Raw genomic sequence first — 22,825 nt, 5'->3', positions numbered from 1 at the left:
AGGAATTAGGGCTGGGTGTCAAAAAAACCTCTAATATAACTGTTATTCTTTAAAGGCAATTATGCAAAAAGATTAAGATTGAAGTTCAATAAAGCATACCTTTTCTCCCAAGTATTCCTTAGGTGCTAACCAGTATATTGGCTTGCCTTTCTCCTCCCTTTGGCTGCTCACAGAGGCATAAAGATTAGTTTCCCCGATCTTGACCACAATTGCTGGACTGTTCTCTAACTGCCAGTTGTCCATTATGACCACATTGGACCTAAAATTGACATTGGAAAACAAACAATTGGATACCATCAAACCAAGATTGTGTTGGCTTATTAATATACATATTTGTTTCAATGATGCACATTAACCTGAGAAGACAAGTGGAAAACCAATTTGACTGTTTTTCATTGGCCAATTAAATAAGGCTACACTGAGATTAATCCAATAAAAAGTGCTTCCCAATGGTTAGAATTTGCTTAGACTTGATGTCTTAGTTTTATGAGCTGTAACAAAAAATATTTATATCAGCCCTGACCAATTCCAGTTTTATGTACTTTGTAAGAACATAAGGAATTTTATCATCCAATCATGTTTCTTACCAGTACTTATTACCACTGTCACAAGAGTCTGACAGACCATTACACCAACACTCAGAACAGCCATCTGGGTTGTCGGCATCTAGATTGAAGCGTCCAGCTGCACATTGATCGCAACGTGGTCCAGTGACACCAGGCTGAAACATAATATAATCAAGACCAATCACCAAGCCATAATGATGCACATGCTACTTCTTGCAATGCAACCCAAATATGAGTGCATACGACTCCATACTCTGTAAGTCTTGTATACAAATGTAGAGTACTATTGTAAATTATAAGCCTTATGTAGAATATTTTTCTAATCCTTGACGATGCCGTCCATTGATTGGCAAAAGCTTGGATTTTGAAAGATTTTAACATCAGTTTCACAGTAGTTTCAGGCCTCGTGAATTTGAACTTTTGTCAGTTTTGTTATTACAAATTGCCAACAAATAAGTCTTTCAATCAAAGTAACAGTGTAACAGTAACATTGCCTGCTCTTAGCCTTAGGGTTGCTTTTCATTTTTCATTTATCAGGATCTTTTGCAAAGAATATTAATAATAGATTTTTCTTATTTGTATCCATGGGGTGATATACAAATACTCCAGTTTACTGTGATCTTCTTGTTGAAAGTTTATAACATAATTCATTATATACAACATTATATTGCTCTGGTTTAACCACTTAAGCTACTTTGGAAATTAAAATCTTACCTTACAAAAGCAAGTTCCATCATTACTATCACATATCCTGCTATCAACACCTCTAGGATCACATGAATCACATTTCTGGCACAAGGGATAGTCATAATAACCCGTAGCACACTTGTTGCACTTCTTTCCAGTATGAGACAGTTTACAGTTACATTGTCCTGTGTTAGGATTGCATGCTATGTCACCACCCTTCACACCAAATCTCTCACAGCCACAGTCCTGACACCCAAGGATCTGGTCATAGCAACACGTCCCTTGCAGACAAAATTCACAGTTGGGACCAACTGTGTTGGGTGGACAGTCACAAGCTCCATTAAACTCATTACAAAAAACACAGCGGCATTCTGAAGTGTCAAAGAAAAGCAATTTAAAAGTTTTAACCCATATTGATTCATGACTTTGAAGAATTACAAAACTGAAATAGTTTTGATAAATGGTTGACAGGCAACTTATTCATTGTATCCCAGTGTTTTGACATTTTTTTGTTTTCAGAGATTATCAGAGCTTCAACCTAATATAGCCTAAATGAGTATGAACAGTAACCAAACTCAAAATATTGCATGCTTATATCATGTACATTAAATTCCATTATTAAGCAGGCTTCTGTAGGAAAGCCCAATTCATAAAATGCAAGCTGTTTAGTCTTGGTTGCCAAAAGGGGTTCATGGTCCCAGGCGTTCCTAGTGTGGAGCATGAAAACTGGTGATGAGAATGCGACAGATCACTTTAACATGTGCTTGCTCTTCGTAAATGCTGTGTTTTACGAAGAAAGTTTTGGAAAGAATCACGCCCTATACTTTCATCTCACATACAAAGATGTTGATCATTTTCGGAATGGGTTGGTCCACGGATCACATTGCTTGAAAGCCTGACAAATAAGCAAAGTTCATGCTCATTCTTGCCAGATAAACTACTGAGACAATCTCAGATAGTGCAGAGTGCAATGTATAGCTCTGGCACGGTAGTCACACAGGTCCTCACCCCTGCCCGGTTCACTCCCGGTTTGTATTTACCTTGGTACCTAGGGCTTTTCCCCTTTCAGAATATGAACAGACAGAATGTTTCCATTCTTCATTTGAACCCTGGCAAACACACTAGTTTAGTTTGATAACAGCACGTGATATTTTTTGAACTGTGCTAGGGGTAATTCTAAAAGATACACAGTCACGATAACGTTCTTTGCTGCCCTCTGTGAGTCATACCACATGACAAATAAAAAACACGTAGCTCTGGGGATGAAAACGGAGTGTATCCCGCTAACGATGCTAGGATGCATATGTCTTACATGTTAGGTTCTACCACAAGGAAAAGCACTCAGCGTTTCTATGTGATCCCGTATGAAATGTATCTCTCAACTAAAATATAAATATAGTCAACATGAATGCTAACTAGTCTGTGCATGCATTTAGAGCAAATTGGTTTTGTTCTAAAGAGAATAGTACCACAAGGAGACAAAGGGGTTTTCTAAAACAAATATATAAGCTTTGAGATGTTATTCATGATGTAAGATAGGTATGACACATTTCTGCCTGGTGCACACAGCCACTGCCCTACCCCAACCACTTCCTTGTCTCAAGACTAATTAATTAATTGATATTAATGAATTAAACAAACATTAAAGTTTACACCTTATTGCCTTATTACTATAGTACTTTAGCAGACTTCAGCCCCCCAAACCATTCCAACAGTGCACTCTGCACTAGAAATGAGCCAAGTACAAAGATGAATACCTTAGATGTTGAAAAAATCAACAATTGTCATAAACAGAACTTCAAAGATGAGGCAAGCAACATGCAATTGGATAATGAGGATATTCAATGAAGCAACTTGAAAAGCATTAGTGTAATTCTTGTGTTAAAATATCCTGATTCTTTTATTTGTTTTTCTTGTGTTCACTAAACTTACTTATAAAGTATGATTTGATATTGCTGTACAAAGCCCGAGTATTAACGCTCTTGGAGATTCTAGTTAGTTTTTCTATTTACTAAAATTGGCAATACCTGGACCTATTGCAAAAATAGGCACAGCACCTTAACCTAACATTTCATCGCAATTTTATTATTTCAGCTAATCTTTCCTGGTTCTCTCATTTAAAATTCACATAAAAACTGCATCCAAACTTACTTCTGCAGTTAGGGAAGCCATAATACCCTGTCTTGCACCTGCTACAGGTTCTGCCAATCACATTCTGCCGACAAGAGCACTGTCCTCCAAACTGTTCACAGTTACCATCACTGTTCAAAGTTCCCTTGGGATTACAGTCACAGGCAAAACTTCCATTGTTAAAACTTGTAGTGAGTGAGAACACAGAATCTTTACAAAACTTTGGATTTGAGGATTTGATGAAGAAATGATCCTTGCTGCATGAGTCAAGAAATTCTTGAGTCAAGGGTACTGGGGAATCTTCTTGTAGCTCCTCAGTAAATAAATCTTGAGGTACAAGTAAGACATAATCCTAGACAGAAAAAATAACAAATATATCAGTTGCACATACGTAAGACAGTCCAGTTTTCTTATATGTGCAAACATAATTTAGCAAGTGAACACCTCTATGGGTAACTATAGTTTCCTTTAATTAATTATTACTATTACAATACCACACAAAGAAGCTTGAAATTCTGAACGTTTGGCTGAGAAACACAACATGATAACTCAGTAACTGCAGCTGTGATCCTCAACAATTGAGTCAAGATAAAAATCAGAGTAAATGTTTTTGAAACTTACAATCCAGGTCGATGAGTTCTCAGGAATAGTGAATTCCAGTGCAACAGAATTGCGTCCAATGTTAAAGAAAGGTGACGCATTCAAGTTCCTGATGACCGATCGACAGCCTGATGCATGAGGACAGTAATGGAATTTCATGGAACCATCTAGTGCGCGGTCACTTGTAACAGACACTTGTGATTCAAACGAAGCATGGTTTGGCTGATAATAATGAACAATGGCTGCATACTGACCAGGTCGAGGGACAAGGCCCACCAGGAGATGGATTTTCTATAAATGAAGACAAGTAAAGTAACAACAATTATTACACCTCTAAATTAGTTCAGAGGACTTCTCTACAAATTGGACCAGCCAATGTCCTGACTGATCCCACAAGATCACTCTTGAAGATTTTCAGGTAGTTTCAGTTGTGCAATAAACCTCTTATTTAGGACCATACTGAAAGAATATCCGCCCTCATATGTTCTCCCAGTACAGCCCTCACGCTTGGTTAATACGATATACACTGTACATACAGTATGCACACTATTGTCATTAGCTGTAAGGAACACAGATTTAATACTCCAAATTAAAAAAAATAATAGATCAGGACAGGCAGGCTGTCCACTTATTCACAAGTTCCAAGTAAAGTTTCACATTAAAATATAATTGAAAATGGAGGAGAAGAAAGTTGGCCGTCAATATACTGGATTTTGCACCTGCAGAGAACAATAACTTCACTAACTAATGTAGTATTTAGGTGAAGAGACAAGTATGATATAAATTGATTTTACACATAAATCTTGTTGTGTTAACTTTTTCTTTTTTATCTAGAAGAGCAAAGGTTCCTTAATGTTAGTTCGTATAGTGATCGTCTGGGTGAGGGCAGTTCTGAAAAGAGCTGTAGTTGTTGGTGACTGAGGTTTTGACAACCTGAATAGAAGTCATCTTCAGAGTCAAAAAAATAGTACACTCATCTGAGAACGATCAAACTATATAAACAACTAATACTTCTGCGTTCAAACCATTTACTATGTGGTTTTTTAATATTCTTATTTGTGAAATGAAATCTTACAGGTCCCTCCAGATACTGCAATTTTACTGCTGGATCTTGTTTATTTGGTGGCTGTGGTTGGTTAGGATCACGACCATCAGCTTCAATCTTAACAGCTCCTTTGGGAACAGGATATGTTGTGGGAATACACTCACTACCCTGGGTTGTACAGAGAATGCTTGGTGCAATGAAATCCAATTTCCACATATCCAGTGGAATGGCAGTGATGGAGTCCTAACATAAAATGAATTGTTGCATGTGATTAGGAACTTTCACAAGGAAGAAAGACTTTCTTCTTTGCTTAAACCACAATCAAATACATGTATGATAAACAAGAGAAGTATAGAACTACTGATTAACATTGTTGTACAGACAACAGAGCAGAGCTGTCATTAAGGGCCATAACCCATAACACCTGTTATGTTTGAGTATGCTTGATGGACGCTTGATGTTATGGGTGAAAGTAGTTGATTCAATCCACCGATAAAGGGCAGTTTGTTATGTTTGTGAAGATCAAAGCTAAAGGTGACTCAAAATTTATTGACAGCCATGCAGAATATTAGGAAAGGAGTATCCTTTGACATATTTGCTATTCATAGTTAGGTGTATTACCAAGTACTTTCATTTTCTAAGTTTGATCCTGGATTGCAATTATATGCAAGGTGACCTTATTCAAAAGATTTGAGGATTGCTAAATCAAGTTGTAAAAGAAAGAGTAGAACTTAACCTTATGTGCAAAATAAACAACAAATTTTTAAACAGTTACTTACATCACATATAGCCATATATCACTTCTATTTAAAAGACATCACATGAGGAATGTGAACATAACTTATTCAAAGGCAAAAGGGTGTGGTGCTTGTAAATCTCAAACATGGCTGGTTGAAAAGACAAAAGTTGAGTGAATACTTAACATGTATAATTTACAAGTATGCATTACCACAGCAATAGGAGAAGATGAATCCCTTGCCAGCAGAGTAACTACCATTCGCTGTAACTCTGATACATCAAACACTTTCACCGCACCAGTATTATCAACAGCCACCTGACGGCAGCCAAATCTGTAGTTACAGCTTTGAAGGTTGAACTCTCCTCTCTGTGTCCCTTGTGGATACCTCAAGTACACATTCATTTTAGCCGTGTTATCAGAAGGATGGTAATACTGGATAACAATGACATATTTACCACTCTTGGGGATATTAAAATCTGCTGTAATACGATTCTGTGGAAAGGAAACAAAGTGCATGTTTTAGCTTGGCAACAGGACAGCAATCTTCTCTTACTGCAGATCTCCTTTCCTTGAGTTTGGACAAAAACGTTTAAGTGGATCTAGGGATATGTCCCTGCAACTAAACACATGGGTATACATATGACACACCAACAGATTATTAAACCAAACAAACAAAGTCTGTCTGCAAGAGCATTCCAATTATTTGAATGCTTTAAAATACTTTAAATAACAGAGCATTCTGTAAGGATGTTTCAAGGTCAGGTTACCCTTGAGCATTAGAGAATGTTCTCTGGTTTATGCTAGCATGAAGTGCCTTGAAAGCCTAAGTCACTGTCTAAGAGAAAGCCAGGTGCCCTTTTCACCAGACATTAGGAAATAGAACTTGTTATGTTAGTTATCAAACTCTGACCTGTCTGTCATCTAACAAAGCCATAGCACTGAAATCCAACTGTTGTAACACTGCTTCATCTTCAAACAACTGTGTTGGCTTAAGGCCACTATTCCTGATAATATATCCTGTTTCCAGTTCTGTTGTAAACAATCCAGGTTTCTTTGTGCTCAGATAGGAAAACTGGTTACATAAAGTATTGATACCATTGACTTGACAGGGTTTGGTGACTTTATCCTCAAGTTGATATGCTTCATAGTATTCTTGTGGTAAAGCAGCTACATAATCCTGTACACAATATACAAAATAGAGGTCCTTGTAAGATTTTATTGTCAAAGTTAAGTTGAAGAATGAGACTTGCAACTAACAAATGTATATTAAATAACTCCTATATGCTAACAGGTTTTGTCTTGTATTCCTGTTTGACATTCTGCTTTGAGCTGAAGTATTGTAAAGACAGGGAAGAGTTTAGTCCTTCTCCAATGTTAATCTAAAGCTATTTAGTCACTAATTGGCGTGTAGAGGACTTCAATTAAATTAGGATCTAGAAGCACTGTAAGTATGTAAAATAAATTGGTTTACAGACTGGCCTTCAACTGCCAGAGCTTAAACTGTCTTCTACTATCTGTAGAATGAGGTACCCAAGAATTACCATCAAAGGTTTTAAACCCTCTCCCTACGTATACCCCTGGGTGGACAGAGACATTGTGAGAACACAACACATACAATATTAGTACTTGAAACTGCACTGTTATTGTCTCACCAAGAGAACACTTGCTGGAGGTAGAACTAACATCAGATCCCACTGTCCTTTAGTCAGCATAAACTGTGTTGCCATATCCTTGTCCCCAACTGTGTGATACACATCGACATTTGTTAAGCCGCTCTGTTTCACTGGAAAGGTGACTGGACTGCTCTGTTTGCTTCCTACACCTCCTTTAGGAGTGAGCATAACCTTGCCTGTCACTGGCAAACTCTCATTTGTGATAGAATGGAATATGAGGTGGTAACGAGTCGTCTTTGGAATATCCAGGGTAACTTTTAATGCTTTCTGTGTGTAGAATTTAACCTGTTAGTCTTAAGAGCCAAAAATGACATGGTACCTATTAATAAAAGCCTTAAATGTCAGCTTATTACTAGAATTCTCAAGTCTGTTTGCAAGTCATTACATGACATAAGCAAAACAAAAAAGAAATTTGTATTTGTATTGTTTTGTGCTCCCAGTTTGAAGCAATTACAGCTGTCTAAGACAATACAACGTTATACACAAAGGCTTTGGACAAAGACAACTAAACTTAGCTCATGGATTAAGTTAAAGATCCTTGTTAATTATTATAGAATTCCCCTACCTGAAGATCTGACATTGTTGCATATCCTCTCCACGAATAACCAGGAAACACATTTTCATCAAAGCCAAATCTGACCGGAGAATCATCGCTTTCTGATGAAACATCAGGTGATAGCACATCCTCACCTGGGACAGACCCTTGTTTAGTAGGGACTGCTGTAGCATCTTCCAGCTCTGCCATAATGTGTAATAATGTGGGGTAGTAATGGCGAGGGGCAGGCCTGACAAAATAAATACATCTCAAAGTAAGGTCTAAAACTACTAATATCGCCAAACAAATAGACTGTCATATACTTACATGGCTGACAGTAATTTGTGAAGAGCATTTGCAGGGTGAAAAAGTGGTTGCTGTTTAATTTGAGTATTTTGTTCATGTTTTTCAATATGCATTTAACACTTACTGTTATAACCTGTCAAATTGCATCAATTTTCCATACCTGCTACAGTCTCTACCCACAATGTTTGCTCGACAGCTGCATAGGCCTGAAGTGCTGTCGCAGAATTGGTCATAAGCTCCCCCCACATCACAGTCACACCCTATAAGATAAAGTATGCCATCACTTCCTATCTTTCATGTGACTTGTCTGACATGTTTTAGAGAAGTAGCTGGGGCAGATCTTATATACTAAGTTCACATCATTGTAATGAGTTACCTGCCCTGACACACCCCACCCCCCCCCCCTCCCCGCCCCATCATCACCACCCCTTCATTTGATTTAGACTGCGCCAATGTGACCTTGTTGAGTTTGGAATAGACAAAAATACATGAAATGCATGGAAATGTCCACCTCAATCTCTTTCTTCAGGTGCTATTAAGTACGCATACTGCAATAGCATCCAGGAACGGACTACAGCAGGAAATGATAGCTTAACAGTGCTTTGTACCATAAAATGACTTGAATAAGAAATTTACTGCTTTCCCTAAAGATAGATGCAAGTCCCCATACATGTATATCTGAAAAATTGTTCAAAATTGTCCAAAAGCAAGTTACATTTTGCCAGTGAGAGTAACTGTATCCGACGTACTTGCCCAGCTGAGGAGTTTGATGAAAAATGATGGTTGTATGTGTTTGTATATTATTATTAATCATAAAATAAATGATCACAATTACTGATACACTAGTAACTGAAGAAATAGCCACTAGCAATGTCTACACTACTGTTACCTGTGCAACCAAACACCTTACTGCCTTCCAGACCATAGAATCCAGCTTTACATGAGGTGCACTTTCTACCAGCAACATACAGCTTACAAGGACACTGTCCTGTAAACTTGTCACACGTGCGGAGACCACCAATCACACCATCCATGTTACACTCACAGCTGTTGCAGCCTAAAGGATTACTTCTTTGAAGAAAGAAGTAGCCATCTTTGCACTCTGTGCAGGCAAGACCTTGAACATTATCCTTACAATTACATTGGCCCTGTTATAAAATGAAAACATTGTAACACATCAGATATAACTAAACACTCGTCTTCAACTGATAAAATCAGATACATAAATAAACCTGGTTGTCATAAGCTTAAGTGCAATTCTCAGCAAAAAAGGTTGTATCACAAAAAAAATTCTGGTTCTAAACATTGTGTAACGAGGCATTTGGTCAATCATATGTAATTTCATGTCTATATTTATCACATTTAGAACTCACTTCACCTCAAGTATGCAAATACAGGAGCACACACAATTATTAATGACCATTAAATGACTCACCTCATTTGATAAGGAACAGTCAACCAGCTGTCCATCTGGAAGTGGCTTAATCCCAGCAGGATTACACTTACAAGCTTGACAATCAGGAAACCCATAATATCCACTACGACAACGATTACAGTTAAGACCACGGAAACTTCCTTTGCAGTTACACTGCCCTGTGTTTGGATCACAGAACTCATGAACTGAACCCCTAGGGTCACAAGAACATTTGACACATCTTGGATAGCTGTAGTAGCCCAATCTGCACCGGTCACACCGTTTACCATCATAGTTCTCTTGGCACACACACACACCATACTGGTTACACTTAGGGGAAGTTGAACCTTGCGCAGAACATCCACAACCTGAGCACAATAAATTTGTACCCTTTTAGTCTCCAATTTATACTAATATTAATCTTTCTTCTAGTTGTACACAATTGTTAGTATTAATGTTTGTTTTGAGACTTGGAGACATATCAAGATCATAAACACTAATGTTGATGATTCCCTTTACTCTCATCTCATGCCTGCTTTACAATACTTTGATATTGTACCTAACCAATCAGTCTTCCAGTGATTGACAAAAGCAGATACATGTAGTCAAGAGGTTTGTGTTGCATTGAGATTTCAGTGTATTTGTATTGACCTCAAGATAGAATCCCACTCATTACCTTCTTAAGCATATCAAAAACTAACCTGAACACACTGGAAAGCTATGATATCCATCATTACAATCATCACAGCGAGGACCTGCAAAGTTCTCCATACAAATGCACATGCCAGTATTTGGATCACAGATATCTCGTGCTGTACCCTCTGCATCGCAGTTACAAACTAGATAATCAAAATAACAAAGTCAACAGTGTATCAGTGTGTAAAATGTATAATTTACTAACAATAATTCCCACATAAACAAATGCTAGCCAGTGCGCTTCACAAAACTCTCACTTCTAAATTATTCCAAGTTTATATGGACTGACACATGGTGGGAGATCACCCATTTATTTTCACACATACCCCCATAAAAATTATTGATATCATTTATAACAACTTATCATCACTAAGTTACTAAGGTTTGCAGATTAAGTACCTATTCTTTTTTGCTGTTGGAATTAAAAATCTGAAACAATTATTGCTGACTTTACTGGGCCAACTATAACAACATCCAAAACAAATGCTACCGAGTTTGCATTTAGAGGTTCTTCCAAGTTTTTAGGAGAACAAACAAGATTAGAAGATTTTCATTAGAGAACTATTTGTAATACTTTACCCATTCACTGCAGCTATTTTAATTCCTTTGCTTACTGAGAACTCGGCTGACTTTATCATAAAATATATAAGGAAGGATGTTCAATTCCAGTTAACAGGTTTACATCAAATTAAAGTTGAGGTTGCATGGGCTTAAGCTGACGGTCAAAACTACTTCCATCAGGTTGCCAATCTTTCCCTAGGAAACACCTGAACCTAGACAGTCTACAGTGTAGATAAGTAGCTTATACATTACCAGAGAGTACACTAAAACCCCATAGCAAGGGGTAACCAACTACCTTTGCATTCAGGAAAGCTATAGAATCCTTTACTGCACTGATTACACTGCCTTGCAGTGTACATTTGACGGCAGTTGCACTGCCCTGATGAAATGTTACAATCTGTTGATAGTGAGCCTACTTTGTCACAGTTGCACCCTAAAGCAATAAAGCACATGTCACTGTTAGAGTTTGCGTGACTACAGCATTGTACTGTATTTTCTTGTAGCTGTTTTTTTTTCACACATTGACTTACATTGCACTCCAACTTGTTTCAATAAATGCATTGTTGCTGTACATATGTCAGTGACAAAACTTAGAGATTTTCAATAACTAATGGAAGTGATAAGTTGAGAACCAGTGGGGCTTCTGTGCTGCTGGATAACCATTCCTTAAATGCTTGCCAGAAAAGGGAAGTTACTGTGCAGTTGGCTTATTTTTAGAAAGCAAAGAAATCTAGCACTTAGAGCAAGTTTCCAGATTGCCTTCAAAATGTTTGCACCAAAACTTGCCTCCCTTATCACTCTATTATATTTTTAATTTATTTATAATTTATAAAAGCAAAAATAAAATATTTCATCACAAAGTACAATGGTCTGGGTACTAGTTTAGCACTAGGTTTTTGCAAGACAAGTAGATTATTAGCTGTCTTTCCTGTAAATTGCGGTAATTTTGCACAGGATAAGGCATCAAATAACAACTATTCATTCTTTTCATTCCTTTATTAACTCTCATCCTACTCAACAAGATTATATGCTCCCTGTGCTGTCAGCAGTCTGTATTTTGGAAACAAATTGCTGGATAACAAATCCCTAATAATTTCAAACGTAATTTTTTGTGTAGAACTACAGGACATCTTTACTCATCCATTTTATTGTACTTTCACGTTCTTTAAAGTTTAAAAAAATGTTGCAAGATTTTTACAAATATACAGTACAGCAACAATGCACACTCAAATGTCTCACAAAATATCTGTACTCACTTCTGCAGTTTGGAAAACCATAATATCCTGGGGCACACTGATCACACTTGGCACCGGTGTAATTGGGTTTACATGGACACTGGTCACCAGTTGGTCCACACACACGCCCACTTGTACCCAAGGGATGACAGTCACAAGCTGTTGGATAATAATAATAACTTAGAATTCAGAACTCAAGGTAGCAACTACTATGAATAGAAATGTTATTACTAGAAAGAGCATACACAGTCTTAATTATAATATTGTTGTAGTCAAAGGACAAGTATTACACTTACGTTTACAGTTAGGAAATCCATAAAATCCCTCATTACACTGATCACAATTAGGTCCAGCATAGCTCTTCAGACACTCACACTGTCCATCGCCATCAAAACAATTGCCAGAGGAAAATCTTCTGTCACATGAACAAGCTGCAAGTACAGGACACTATCACTATGCATGTATTTGATTTTGAATTAAACATGGGGATAGATATATTATAATTTACGCTAAGTTAAACTCGAAACAACTGCTGGCCAGCAGTGTCCCTCCTTGATGACAGGCAAGCTGTGGGTTCTGCAGGGAGACTGGTGAATTTACAGCTCTCCCACTGAGGTTAGACCATTTCACTCTTGTTGCTGAATGGCATGCTTCTTCAAAGGCTTTGCTCCCATCCCATCCATCCCTAGGGTATAAGTATGTACTTCCACTGATGTATTTCAGTGTGACAGTGCCTGGTGGTTGCCTCTCACAGGGTTGTCATGGTTACCCTGCATGCTCAGCTTGTAGGACCAGGCTCCACTAGCTTTACAAGCACAGTCCCACTCATCAATTGTTGATGAGTTTAAACTTAAATAAAGAACCAGTGTCACTGTGGACTTGATAAATCAATTATAATTAAATTCCCACATTTGGAAAGCCTGCAAATTCAATTCATTCAGAGTGCAAAGAAAACCTGTCCAGTTTTAAACCCAAATTTCTCAGTAGCAGGAATAATAAATTGAAGGCACTTCTCCCCCAAGATATTGCTTGCCTGTTGGGCAAGCAAAGGACAGAGCCCACTAACCCTGACTATCAGTGGCAAGTTTCTTTACATGCTGATATATTAAACGTTTATATTTGATGTCAAATCAAGGAAATAAATTTGACATTTAATGTGGCTAAATATCATTTAGGCAAGGTTAAACTAGAGCTAATGCAGCCAGCTAGCGTGCCCATCCAGCTAATATCATTTAGGCAAGTTAAATACGAGCTTATGCAGCCAGCGGTTTCCGCGTTTGGGAGTACGTGACCTGTGGGGTGGCCATCAGGGGTTTTGCAGGAGTTTATGGTTCATTGCATAATTGTTGTAGTGTATTCTGCTGATTGTTGTGGATCAGTTGCACTGCTTTGCTCGCGAATCATTGCGGATTCTTCTTGTTCTTGGTCAGGGTAAGTATTCTCCAGGTAAGTAGATTCCACTGAATTTCTTTCAGTGTGACAGTGCCGGTTAGCGGACGCTCATTGGGTGGTTCCTGCTTTCCAGGGTTGCCATGGATACCTCCTAGCGGCTTATGGCTTTGGCACCCCGCTAACCTTTTAAGGCATCAGTTCCCAAGCTCATCTGTTTGTGATGAGTTTAACTGTAATAAAAGAAATGAACAGAACACTTAAGCCTATGTACCTTGACAGGCATCACGAGATGTCTTGGGTACTCCAGCAGGACGATAGAAGCCTGATTTACATTTCTCACAGTTGATACCATCAGTATTGTCCTTGCAATTATCACACACTCCGCCTCCCTCATAATTTCCATTTATGTCCAAACTTTTTTTCTCCTGAGCAATGCGCTCACTGTAATGGCAGTCTGTTGCATGGTTGTGGCAGTTACAGGCTACAAAAACAACACACAGAATACACATAAAACCTTCACTCAAGTCGTCAGGATTCAGGGTCCTTAGTTAACTTTTTTAATACAGGCCCCATGTAGTGACTAAACATTTTCTTTCCTTTTCTGCACAACTACTTGCTTCACAGTGAAAGCCAAAAACATAGTTTACAAAAACTTTTCTTTGTTTAAAACAAGATCCTACTTGTAAACGATTGCAGGTCAGGGACTCCCCTGTATCAAGGCATTAAATTATTTGTAGCTTACATTTTAGTTCAAAAGGTTTTTGCTACATAGATAACTCTCTTAAGCTTGAAGACGGAATAAAATGCTACTTTCTTTCCACAAGTATCAATATTCATATTGTCAGTAATGTCTAACATCATCTTTAGTTAACATGGAGAGATCAACTTCTTCTAATCTTGAAGCCCACAATATATCGAACCTTGAACGCATCACTTGCCACTATACTCTCCTCCTAACTGCAAAAAGTTTTTTTTCCCTGGAGGTTAAAACTTCCTCAAGAAAAGGGGGCAACTTTCTTGCTGCAAAACCACAAACAAACTTTTGCAATGGAATTAAATTGCTTGTGAGCCAGTTCAAAACATTGGACAAGATGCTAAAAATTAATTGCCTACTAGTGACTAGCCTTTAAAATCTAGTTGCCAACACTCGATAATTATTGGCTTGCAATGGTGACAATTTGGGACGGAATGGTTGACTTGGATTACTCCTAATACACTGTGCAGGCTAACCTTGACAAGCAAGGCAAACAAAATTGAAATGCTAACAACAAATACACCCAACTTTTTGCCCTCCTCAATTTCAACAGCATTATTTATCAAGCATGGATCCTCAAATGGATAGTCTAATGAATTCTTGTCACAACACAATTTACTCACGTTCACATTCATTGCTACTTTCAGCTGTGGCTGGTTTCCATTCCTTCTGAACAAAGCCTGGGCAGCATACTTCACACTTGACACCACATGTCTTATGCTTGCAACTACATCTAAACTGCGATTCACCTGGCCGTTGAACACAGGCATCTGCATGACCATTACACATGCATATCCCTCCAACAGAGATATCCTTGATTGAGTAGAAATACTGAAGACAAGACAAGAATTTGAAAACGTTTTATGCACACTAGGCCTGGTTAAGCATTCAATAATTTGCTACTGTATGTATCGAGGGGGAGGGGGGTACTCCCAGAAAAGTTGGGTGGGGGTGTGCGGCTCACTTCCCAAAACCCTTACCATATTTATAATCCAACTCTGCGATTTTTGCTACCCTATTTACGACCTGGCCAAAGAATTGATACCCTATTTATGCCTGTTGCAGCTGGCACAGTTGCCCTAAACAGAAGTTGTGAAGGGCTTTTGTTGACAGTCTTATTGATAATGATGAAAAAGTAGCCTCTTCTAAGATACACACCCAATTCAAGACTAGAGTGCTAAAACCATACTCAATTTAAGACGAAAATTGCCAAAATCGATACCCTATTTATGACCAAAACAGCTGAAAAACCCTACCCTTTGGGGCTGCACATACCTATATAGCTCATATAAGGGAGTACCCTCCCCCGCCGGGATATGTATACACAATGCTTCCTGCTTCTCAAATTAATACATTAACACAACATCCATTCTTTCAACTTGTCTGCTAACAGTATTTGAAGCCATTGTCAAAGGAAGAATGTTAATGAAATTTCAACAAACACTGAAAGCCCAATCAGCTTTCAGGGTGGTCAGTTTATGTGGACATGTCCTGTTTAGTAAGCTCTTGTAGCTGGTCCCATAGATTGTCCCAGTTCAGAACACCTTGAATTTGGTACACAAACTTTGCAGTAGCAGCTGTCCTGCTAAAGAGGTCACCAGAAAGTGACATAGAAACCTAACCTTAAGAGAAGCACAGCGCTGATGATAAAAGACATACCCGTCTTGTAACAGAAGGATCTTGTCTTGCCAGTGGTAATAAATCAGCTAATAATGTCTTTACTTTCAACAACCTCAGCCTAATGTGTCTTGCACGAGTCCATTCCTGTAATACAACATTGTTTTATAATAAAAACCTAAGGAAAAGAGTACTGAAAAACTCTTTTTTCATGATCACTAACCTTCCACTGCACATGTTACAGCTTACATAGTAGCTGTTTTCACTAATAAACTTATATTTCTTTCACTAATGAACAAGCAAACTTAGGATTTTAATGTTGCTTCCCACCTTCAAGAGCACAAAAAACCGTTTCTTCTTTTATTTGACAAAATTTAGGTCAGTCATTTTATCTAAAGTTTACAAAAGAAAAATATTTAAAAATTATCTCAAAAGGCAGCCGAGTTATTAATTAGAAAAAACGTATTTTCAGATAAAGTTAATAGACCAGGAAGGTGTCATAATCACTAAAATGGATGAAATTGGTATTGTTTATATCGCGCATTTGTTCTTTTGCCTTTGCCTACTTTGCCCATTTAAGTGTCTTTCTCTTCAATGCAACATCGAGATAGAAAGCATGTTGCAATGTGACACTTTTCCCGGGAAATCCTGATCCATTGTCATTGACGCTAGGAGGTCCTGTTGTTCCACTGGTTTGCAGTTTCATGAGGTGAGATAATTGCCTGGCGTGGCACAAGTTGTTTTTTAACCTTTATGAGCTAAAATCTTGCTGTTGATTTCTGGAGGAATACATCCACTTTGAGTGAATTTATAGGGTACGCAGATCTGGCAGATGTTAGTGAAATTTCACCAGAACATTCCAGGGATAATGCAAACGAAAGTGTGTCGGGAAATTTCTTGTGGTAACCATTTATGCAACACATACGTCTTGCACATTTTTACCTACTCCAACTTTAGATGCGGATATCTAAACAACCAATCAGAATATTGAAAAAGCCTGATACACATCACGTTGATTGATGCCTTGTGAATAAGACTGTGCAGGACCCTCGGTTGTTTTACGCCTTACTGGCTCCTGACACTTCCTAAAAGAAAAATTAAGATGGATTCCGCTCAAAGTTCAAGCAATAAGCGCAAAAATTATTTCCTAAAAATCTACTCACCGCACAGTAACTTTTTGAATACTATTTCAAACATCTCATTGTAATTAATTTCTCTAGGTGACCCCAAGATTAAATTCCCAAGCATTCTTGAGAAATTTAATGTCAAACCTCGTAAGATTGCTTAATGCGTTTGTTATTGTGTTTTCAACTAACGCAAAATGTCCGTTTTAATTGAAATATGGATAACTTCAAGTTCAATTTTCTCACACTGGGTCAGCTTGAGAGCTTAAGTCTTGATACGATGTTCTTACCTTTATTCAAAATATTACCATGCTATAAGGTTTTTTTGGTGACTTCGTTTTTGCCATTATTACTCAAACGTTCTGCGGAAATCATCTTAAATTGTATTTTATCGTAAACTACATTTATTTAGCTTTCTTCTGATATATAGTTTGTTGGGGTTTTATTGAAACTGGCGCACATATAATTTTTTTCCTGAAGGACAGCTGTGAAGGGGGGAAGTAACCTTAAAGAGAAACCATGACTGTTCTTTAAGGCACAGATCTACCTTAACTCACATACTAACTGTTGCTGTAATAAAAAACTGAATTTTTATCTTTAATAAAATAATTCTTGTGATATTGGCTGCGGCTGCACTAAGAAGGTTAACTGGTTTTTTTTTTTTTGAAACCTGGTTAAAATTCCCAAATAACTTAACTAGGTTAGAGGTTGGTTATGATGAAACAACAGGGTTATATTTTACAAGCAGCTGCACTGAAATAGGTTATGAAGTGGGTGACCTTAATTGAGATAAGAGATAAACCAACGAAAAAATGACAGACTTCAAGGACTACGGTCTCATTTTCTTGATTCTGTTTCTTTGTTTTCATTTCCTTTCGCCACACTCTAAAGGCAGTCCATCTTCCTTCTAATATGTGCTACACAAATTTCCACGGTTTTTTTTAACATAATGCTGATTTCGCATAGATGTCAGAGTGTTCTTTATTATAACCTGCAATTGCTGTCAAATGTATCGTCCTCTAGTTTCAGTCTCTCCGAGAAATCAGTAATGGATTGAGGAAATCACCAGGAATCCTGCCCATTCTCGTCCCCAGAGGCTGTGCTCCTTTTGGTCAGCACCAAGAATTGCGACCTCCGGGAGGGTTCAACACCGGAAGTCTGTGATCCACAGACTTTCTGTCACTATGCGCATGCTCAGAGTCAAGTCTGACAAATCTGATTGGCTGAGAATATGAATTGAATTCTCTGCGCATGCTCAGAAAAATCAGACCCGCCCAGAGGTCGCGATTCTGGGTGCTGACTAAAAGGAGCGCAGCCTCTGGGAACGAGAATGGAAACCTGCCATGCATGACTTTTGTACAGAGTACTTCCAAATAAACATCCAGTACTTTCAAGCACTTTTGCTTTTTCGGTAACCCGGTTAAAGTGGTACTATGACAAAAATCGCATCTTTCCTATCGCAGCCATTTTAAAACATAAACAAGTAGCCTGTATGAGAAGAAAAATGCTGTTTACTATATTCAAATATCTCTTTTCGTTCCAGAGATATTGAAGTTGTTAAAATATGCAAATTAGCCCAGTGATGATGTCATACACTCAACCAAATTTTAATCAAATACGATGAAAAAAGATATCTCAGCCAATTTGAATCAGAAATGTTTGATTCTTTGCAGTAAGATTCTACTAAATATGCTCCACAATATGAGCCTAACAGTTTGGTAACCATGGCAACACACTGGGTTCCAGACCTCCCCAATATTAAAGCATTTCTGGCCACCTTTCGCATTCCATTTTGATATTTGCAAATGGTGCCTCATATGCTTGGTCCAGCAAGCATATAAAAATGTTAGCCCAGATTTGTGGCCTTGTTTAATGTTTTGCAAGCTGAAAATCACTAACATATTGAAATCAAGTGGGTAAGGACTGGAAAAGAGTGAGTTGCCATGGGAACATAATTTTTTATAGCCGTAGGTGTATTTCCTGTAGAACTATTAGTCTACCAAGTTTCAGTGGTCTGCGCTGCAAATTGACCAAGATAGCTCTATTTGTATACTTGATGTAAAATTGGGTTGAGTGTATGACATCATCAGTCATCTCATTTGCATATTTTGCACATTTTTCAAATTTAAATATCTCTGGAACTAAAGCAGATATTTGCAAACGGTAAACGGCGTTTTTATTCATTCATGGAATTCCATGTGATACACCTAAAAAATCAAGAGGAAAAAAATTTGATCATAGTACCACTTTAACCGTAATTGATTAATGGTGAACTCTTGTAGTGTGACCACAGCCATTACGGCAAATAGCATGTTTACCTGCAATGCTTGACTGTAAGAAAAGTTTGATGCTCCTGGTCTTCCATTAACTAAAGAAATATGGATCTGAGAGGTAAAGAAAGCTTTCAGTTTGATGTTCAAAGATTTTTCCCCCAGTTCCTAATGTCTTGCATTAATTTATGATTTTATGTCATGTCAATATCACTTCATGTTATGTCATGTCATGTCACGTATTCTAATATTTCATTTACTTTGAAGGTCATCGCAATTTAGCATCTGACAAAGGAACTAAAACCTGTACATCATACAGCAAGTTGGTGACGATCTCTGTAGTTTAAATTAATTATCAGACAACCTATCTCCAACATTACCCCATACTGGGCAATTGGCACTACACCATCCAGAGAATTACCTACTGTGATGAAATTAAAGGTTATAAACACTAACACAGGGTCTGGCTTCCTCCACTATCCCTATCCCTGAGGTTTGACCAAGAATGTTTGTCAGTGTTATCCAGTCAAAGAAATTTAACACTGGACACCCTTTTCAGTTGGGAGTCACGAATACATACTACTTGCATCAAGTTAGAATCTTTGCGATGTTGGACATTTCTAGTAACCATGTATTCATTTTTCATTGTATTGAAATTCCATTCATTATTAAGCAATAAATCAGTATATTAAGGTCAATGTTGATCTTGGGTTCAATTTCAGCAGCATGATAGTGTGTTTTGCACATGCTGAGACTACAACTTGTGGTATGCATAATATGCATTTGGAATAGATCCTTCAAAATAAAAGAGTGAAAAAATACTGGAAACTGTTAAAAAGAGAATCCACGGTGCTCACCTCGCCATTCTCGAAAGGTGGAACCTGTGAGTAACTTGTTGTGCAAGTCACTGTCGTATCATCTTTAAATGACTGGAGCAGTGCTGAGTGTCCAAAGTATGTTAAACAATCACTGTTATCTGTTGCAAAATACTGCCATGGGGTAAATGTTTTTCCACCATCAACTGACTTCTCCAAGGCCCAAGTACCAGGACGGGGAGCATTACCAGTTTTAATGATGACGTAGGCTACTTGATACTCCTGCAAATTTGTGTAAGAGATATAAACACTTGCACATAGTTATGGTTACTTTTTCCAAGAAAGTCAGTCTTTGAACTCGCATTTCCAATGTTGAAACTGGTCAAGAGGGTGGTCCTTTATTTGTTCTAAAAATCTAAGATCAAAATTTTGCTCTTCTGTAAGTAAGCAGACAAATTGAAACCTAATAAGGCTTTAAAGAGGAAAATTTCACCCTTAGCTAACTTCCCCTACTATTACATTTAAGTGCAAAATAGTATTTTGTTGAAACAGTCACTGCATTTATTTGCAGTATTTTACTCACTACAACTTTGGGACTTTGATATCCAGCTGCTTAATAGAGGTCGCAAATTAGGGATCGATTGTTAACTGAAACCTCACATTAATTAAATTCCTAGCATTCTCTTCATAATTTCTCTGACTCTGCAGTGGCGTAATGAAAATGTCAATTTGTCCTGATGATGATTTCATAATTTTCTGGACTTACTTTAATAAAAAGAAAAAGTTTAATAAGAAACAAAACAATTTTCGCAGTTAGAAAACCCAAAAAGAATCCGCAAAGATCAGATCAGAGGTTATTTTATTTTCAAGTTTCGTTTAACACAGCTGCGAAATGCAAGTTTAACGTAAAAAGAATTCGACGATCTTCTTTTCTTAGATCACAAAACGCTTATTTCTATCAAAGGCAAAACATCGAGGGACGGTTCAGTGAATGAGTGCCTTTTTACGCTTATAGTCTTACCACGTCACGATCCAAGTATGCAGGCACATTCCTGCGAGATTTCTCACCATAATTTGTGTGAAAAAAATTATTTCACTGAAGTTCCCTTTGTAATGTGTAACCGTTCGCGGAAAGTTAAAAATTCCTCAACATATTTGAATTTGGAAGAAATTGTGATCTATACCATCTTAGGCACACACACTTCAATTCAGCAGCTTAGAAGGATTGTAAACATCGTGGGCGATGGTGAAACTTTACCTGTCCTAAATCGATGGTAATGTTCACTCGTTGATACTGAAGTCCCCGGGAAAGAGGAGGAGATTGCCACCATCTTTCGGTTCCATCAATAGCATAGTCTATCGAGTGATCCCTGGAAGGTACGCTAGGGTCACAATGATCACAGGACAGACCTAGAATGCCAAGCTTTCCTGGTACCGTCGCCAGTTTGCAGAACAATTCGGACTCGCTCACGTCCTCGCCACATGTGGAAGTTGCTTCGATCTTCTTACCTTGAGCAATGTTAATAGCTGGAGGACTCAGTCTTTGCCCGTAGCCAGACTTAACAGTAAAACTGACAACTAAAAGGGCCTGCAAGATAGCGAATACTGGAGTCTTCATTGTCAAAAACACTCATCCCACGACCGTCCGTACTCAATAATCACACAGCGAGCCAACAGAGGCTTCTTTGTGTGGAACAAAATGCAATCAGCTCAAATTACCTTGGGCGTGTGGTGTCGGTGGTGTTTGAAGAATTCCCCAATTTCCCGCAATAGACGTCCATTCCCCGCACTTTTTTTTTCGTATCTAATGTAATGTTATTGCAATAAAAAAAAAATAAAAGAAAAAAACAAAAAACACAGTTCAAAAAGTTGCTGTTTCATTCTTTTTCTAGGCTTGCCAGTTCCCTTGTTTTCTTGTCTTTTCTTTCCTCTTAAATACAAAACGCAGCCCACAGGATATCCGTTGAGCATGATATCAGCTCTTTGTCATAAACGTGAAATAAATGACTGGTGTTTCTACCCTCTCCCCTTCTTCTATCGCAAAAATCCGTCTTATTTCAAAACGAAGGACTAACCCCTTAACACTGATAAATAAACAATAGCCTCCATTTGGCGCGAAAATATATAGCTCGGATATTTGTCCTTGGACAATATCTGTTCCTCGAAGCTCACAGTTTTTCTCGAGCTACGCTAGCGCTCTCGGAAAATTGTTCGCTTCTCGGAACAGATATTGTCCGCGGAATTTTCACGCCAAATGGAGGCTATTGCTGGTTTTCATTGTCACGCAATTCAAAATAGATCAAAATAAAAATCAAAACCGGTCAATAGATAAAGTCCAGAATCTGGGAAGTGAAAGAATGTAAATATGCAAAGACTCTCGCCAAAACTCTGGTCACAGCAATTTATCTTGTGCGAGATATGCGGAGAAATTTTTTGCCCAAATTTATAGAGATTTGTATGGAGACGCCATGTTGGTGCCCATACGGATGGGCACCAGAAACCAGCAGAAACATCTGTCACTGAGTTTTGCTGCAAACGCGTGAATTTATCCCTCGAGTAAATCTAAAACATTAAAATAATACTTTTTCTAAGACATGAACTGTTCAGATAGTCAAGTTCCCCGAAATAAGTCACTTTTTTAACCATCATGACAGCTCTCTAGGCCG

The 22,825-nt window shown here is 38.0% G+C and overlaps 1 protein-coding gene across 3 annotated transcripts in view; it reads right to left on the bottom strand.

Moving 5' to 3' along the window:
- The window catches only part of LOC145463936 (laminin subunit alpha-like), a 50,916-nt gene extending 28,711 nt beyond the window's left edge, over positions 1–22,205 (bottom strand). For 2 of the 3 annotated variants that reach the window (XM_081447726.1, XM_081447729.1), the window contains exons 1-23: positions 21,418–22,205; positions 20,202–20,441; positions 19,393–19,458; positions 15,993–16,097; positions 14,957–15,164; positions 13,851–14,060; positions 12,484–12,618; positions 12,209–12,346; positions 11,248–11,385; positions 10,397–10,534; positions 9,717–10,063; positions 9,171–9,429; positions 8,442–8,541; positions 8,006–8,225; positions 7,420–7,707; positions 6,678–6,944; positions 5,978–6,259; positions 5,059–5,271; positions 4,005–4,274; positions 3,405–3,735; positions 1,281–1,624; positions 588–721; positions 100–259 (exon numbers count right to left, since the gene is read on the bottom strand). In XM_081447726.1, coding sequence (XP_081303852.1) covers positions 100–259; positions 588–721; positions 1,281–1,624; positions 3,405–3,735; positions 4,005–4,274; positions 5,059–5,271; positions 5,978–6,259; positions 6,678–6,944; positions 7,420–7,707; positions 8,006–8,225; positions 8,442–8,541; positions 9,171–9,429; positions 9,717–10,063; positions 10,397–10,534; positions 11,248–11,385; positions 12,209–12,346; positions 12,484–12,618; positions 13,851–14,060; positions 14,957–15,164; positions 15,993–16,097; positions 19,393–19,458; positions 20,202–20,441; positions 21,418–21,777 — 4,953 coding nt within the window. In that variant the 5' untranslated portion in view covers positions 21,778–22,205. Of the gene's footprint in view, positions 1–99; positions 260–587; positions 722–1,280; positions 1,625–3,404; positions 3,736–4,004; positions 4,275–5,058; positions 5,272–5,977; positions 6,260–6,677; positions 6,945–7,419; positions 7,708–8,005; positions 8,226–8,441; positions 8,542–9,170; positions 9,430–9,716; positions 10,064–10,396; positions 10,535–11,247; positions 11,386–12,208; positions 12,347–12,483; positions 12,619–13,850; positions 14,061–14,956; positions 15,165–15,992; positions 16,098–16,892; positions 17,002–19,392; positions 19,459–20,201; positions 20,442–21,417 lie in introns of those variants that run through there. The other variant, XM_081447730.1, reaches the window with a different exon arrangement.
- Between the last annotated feature and the right edge of the window lie 620 nt (positions 22,206–22,825).

Source organism: Orbicella franksi, chromosome 12 (genome assembly GCF_964199315.1).
Source record: "Orbicella franksi chromosome 12, jaOrbFran1.1, whole genome shotgun sequence".
Taxonomy (NCBI): Eukaryota; Metazoa; Cnidaria; class Anthozoa; order Scleractinia; family Merulinidae; genus Orbicella; species Orbicella franksi.
The sequence above is the reverse complement of the archived record's forward strand: the minus strand, read 5'-3'. Positions and strand labels throughout refer to the sequence as shown.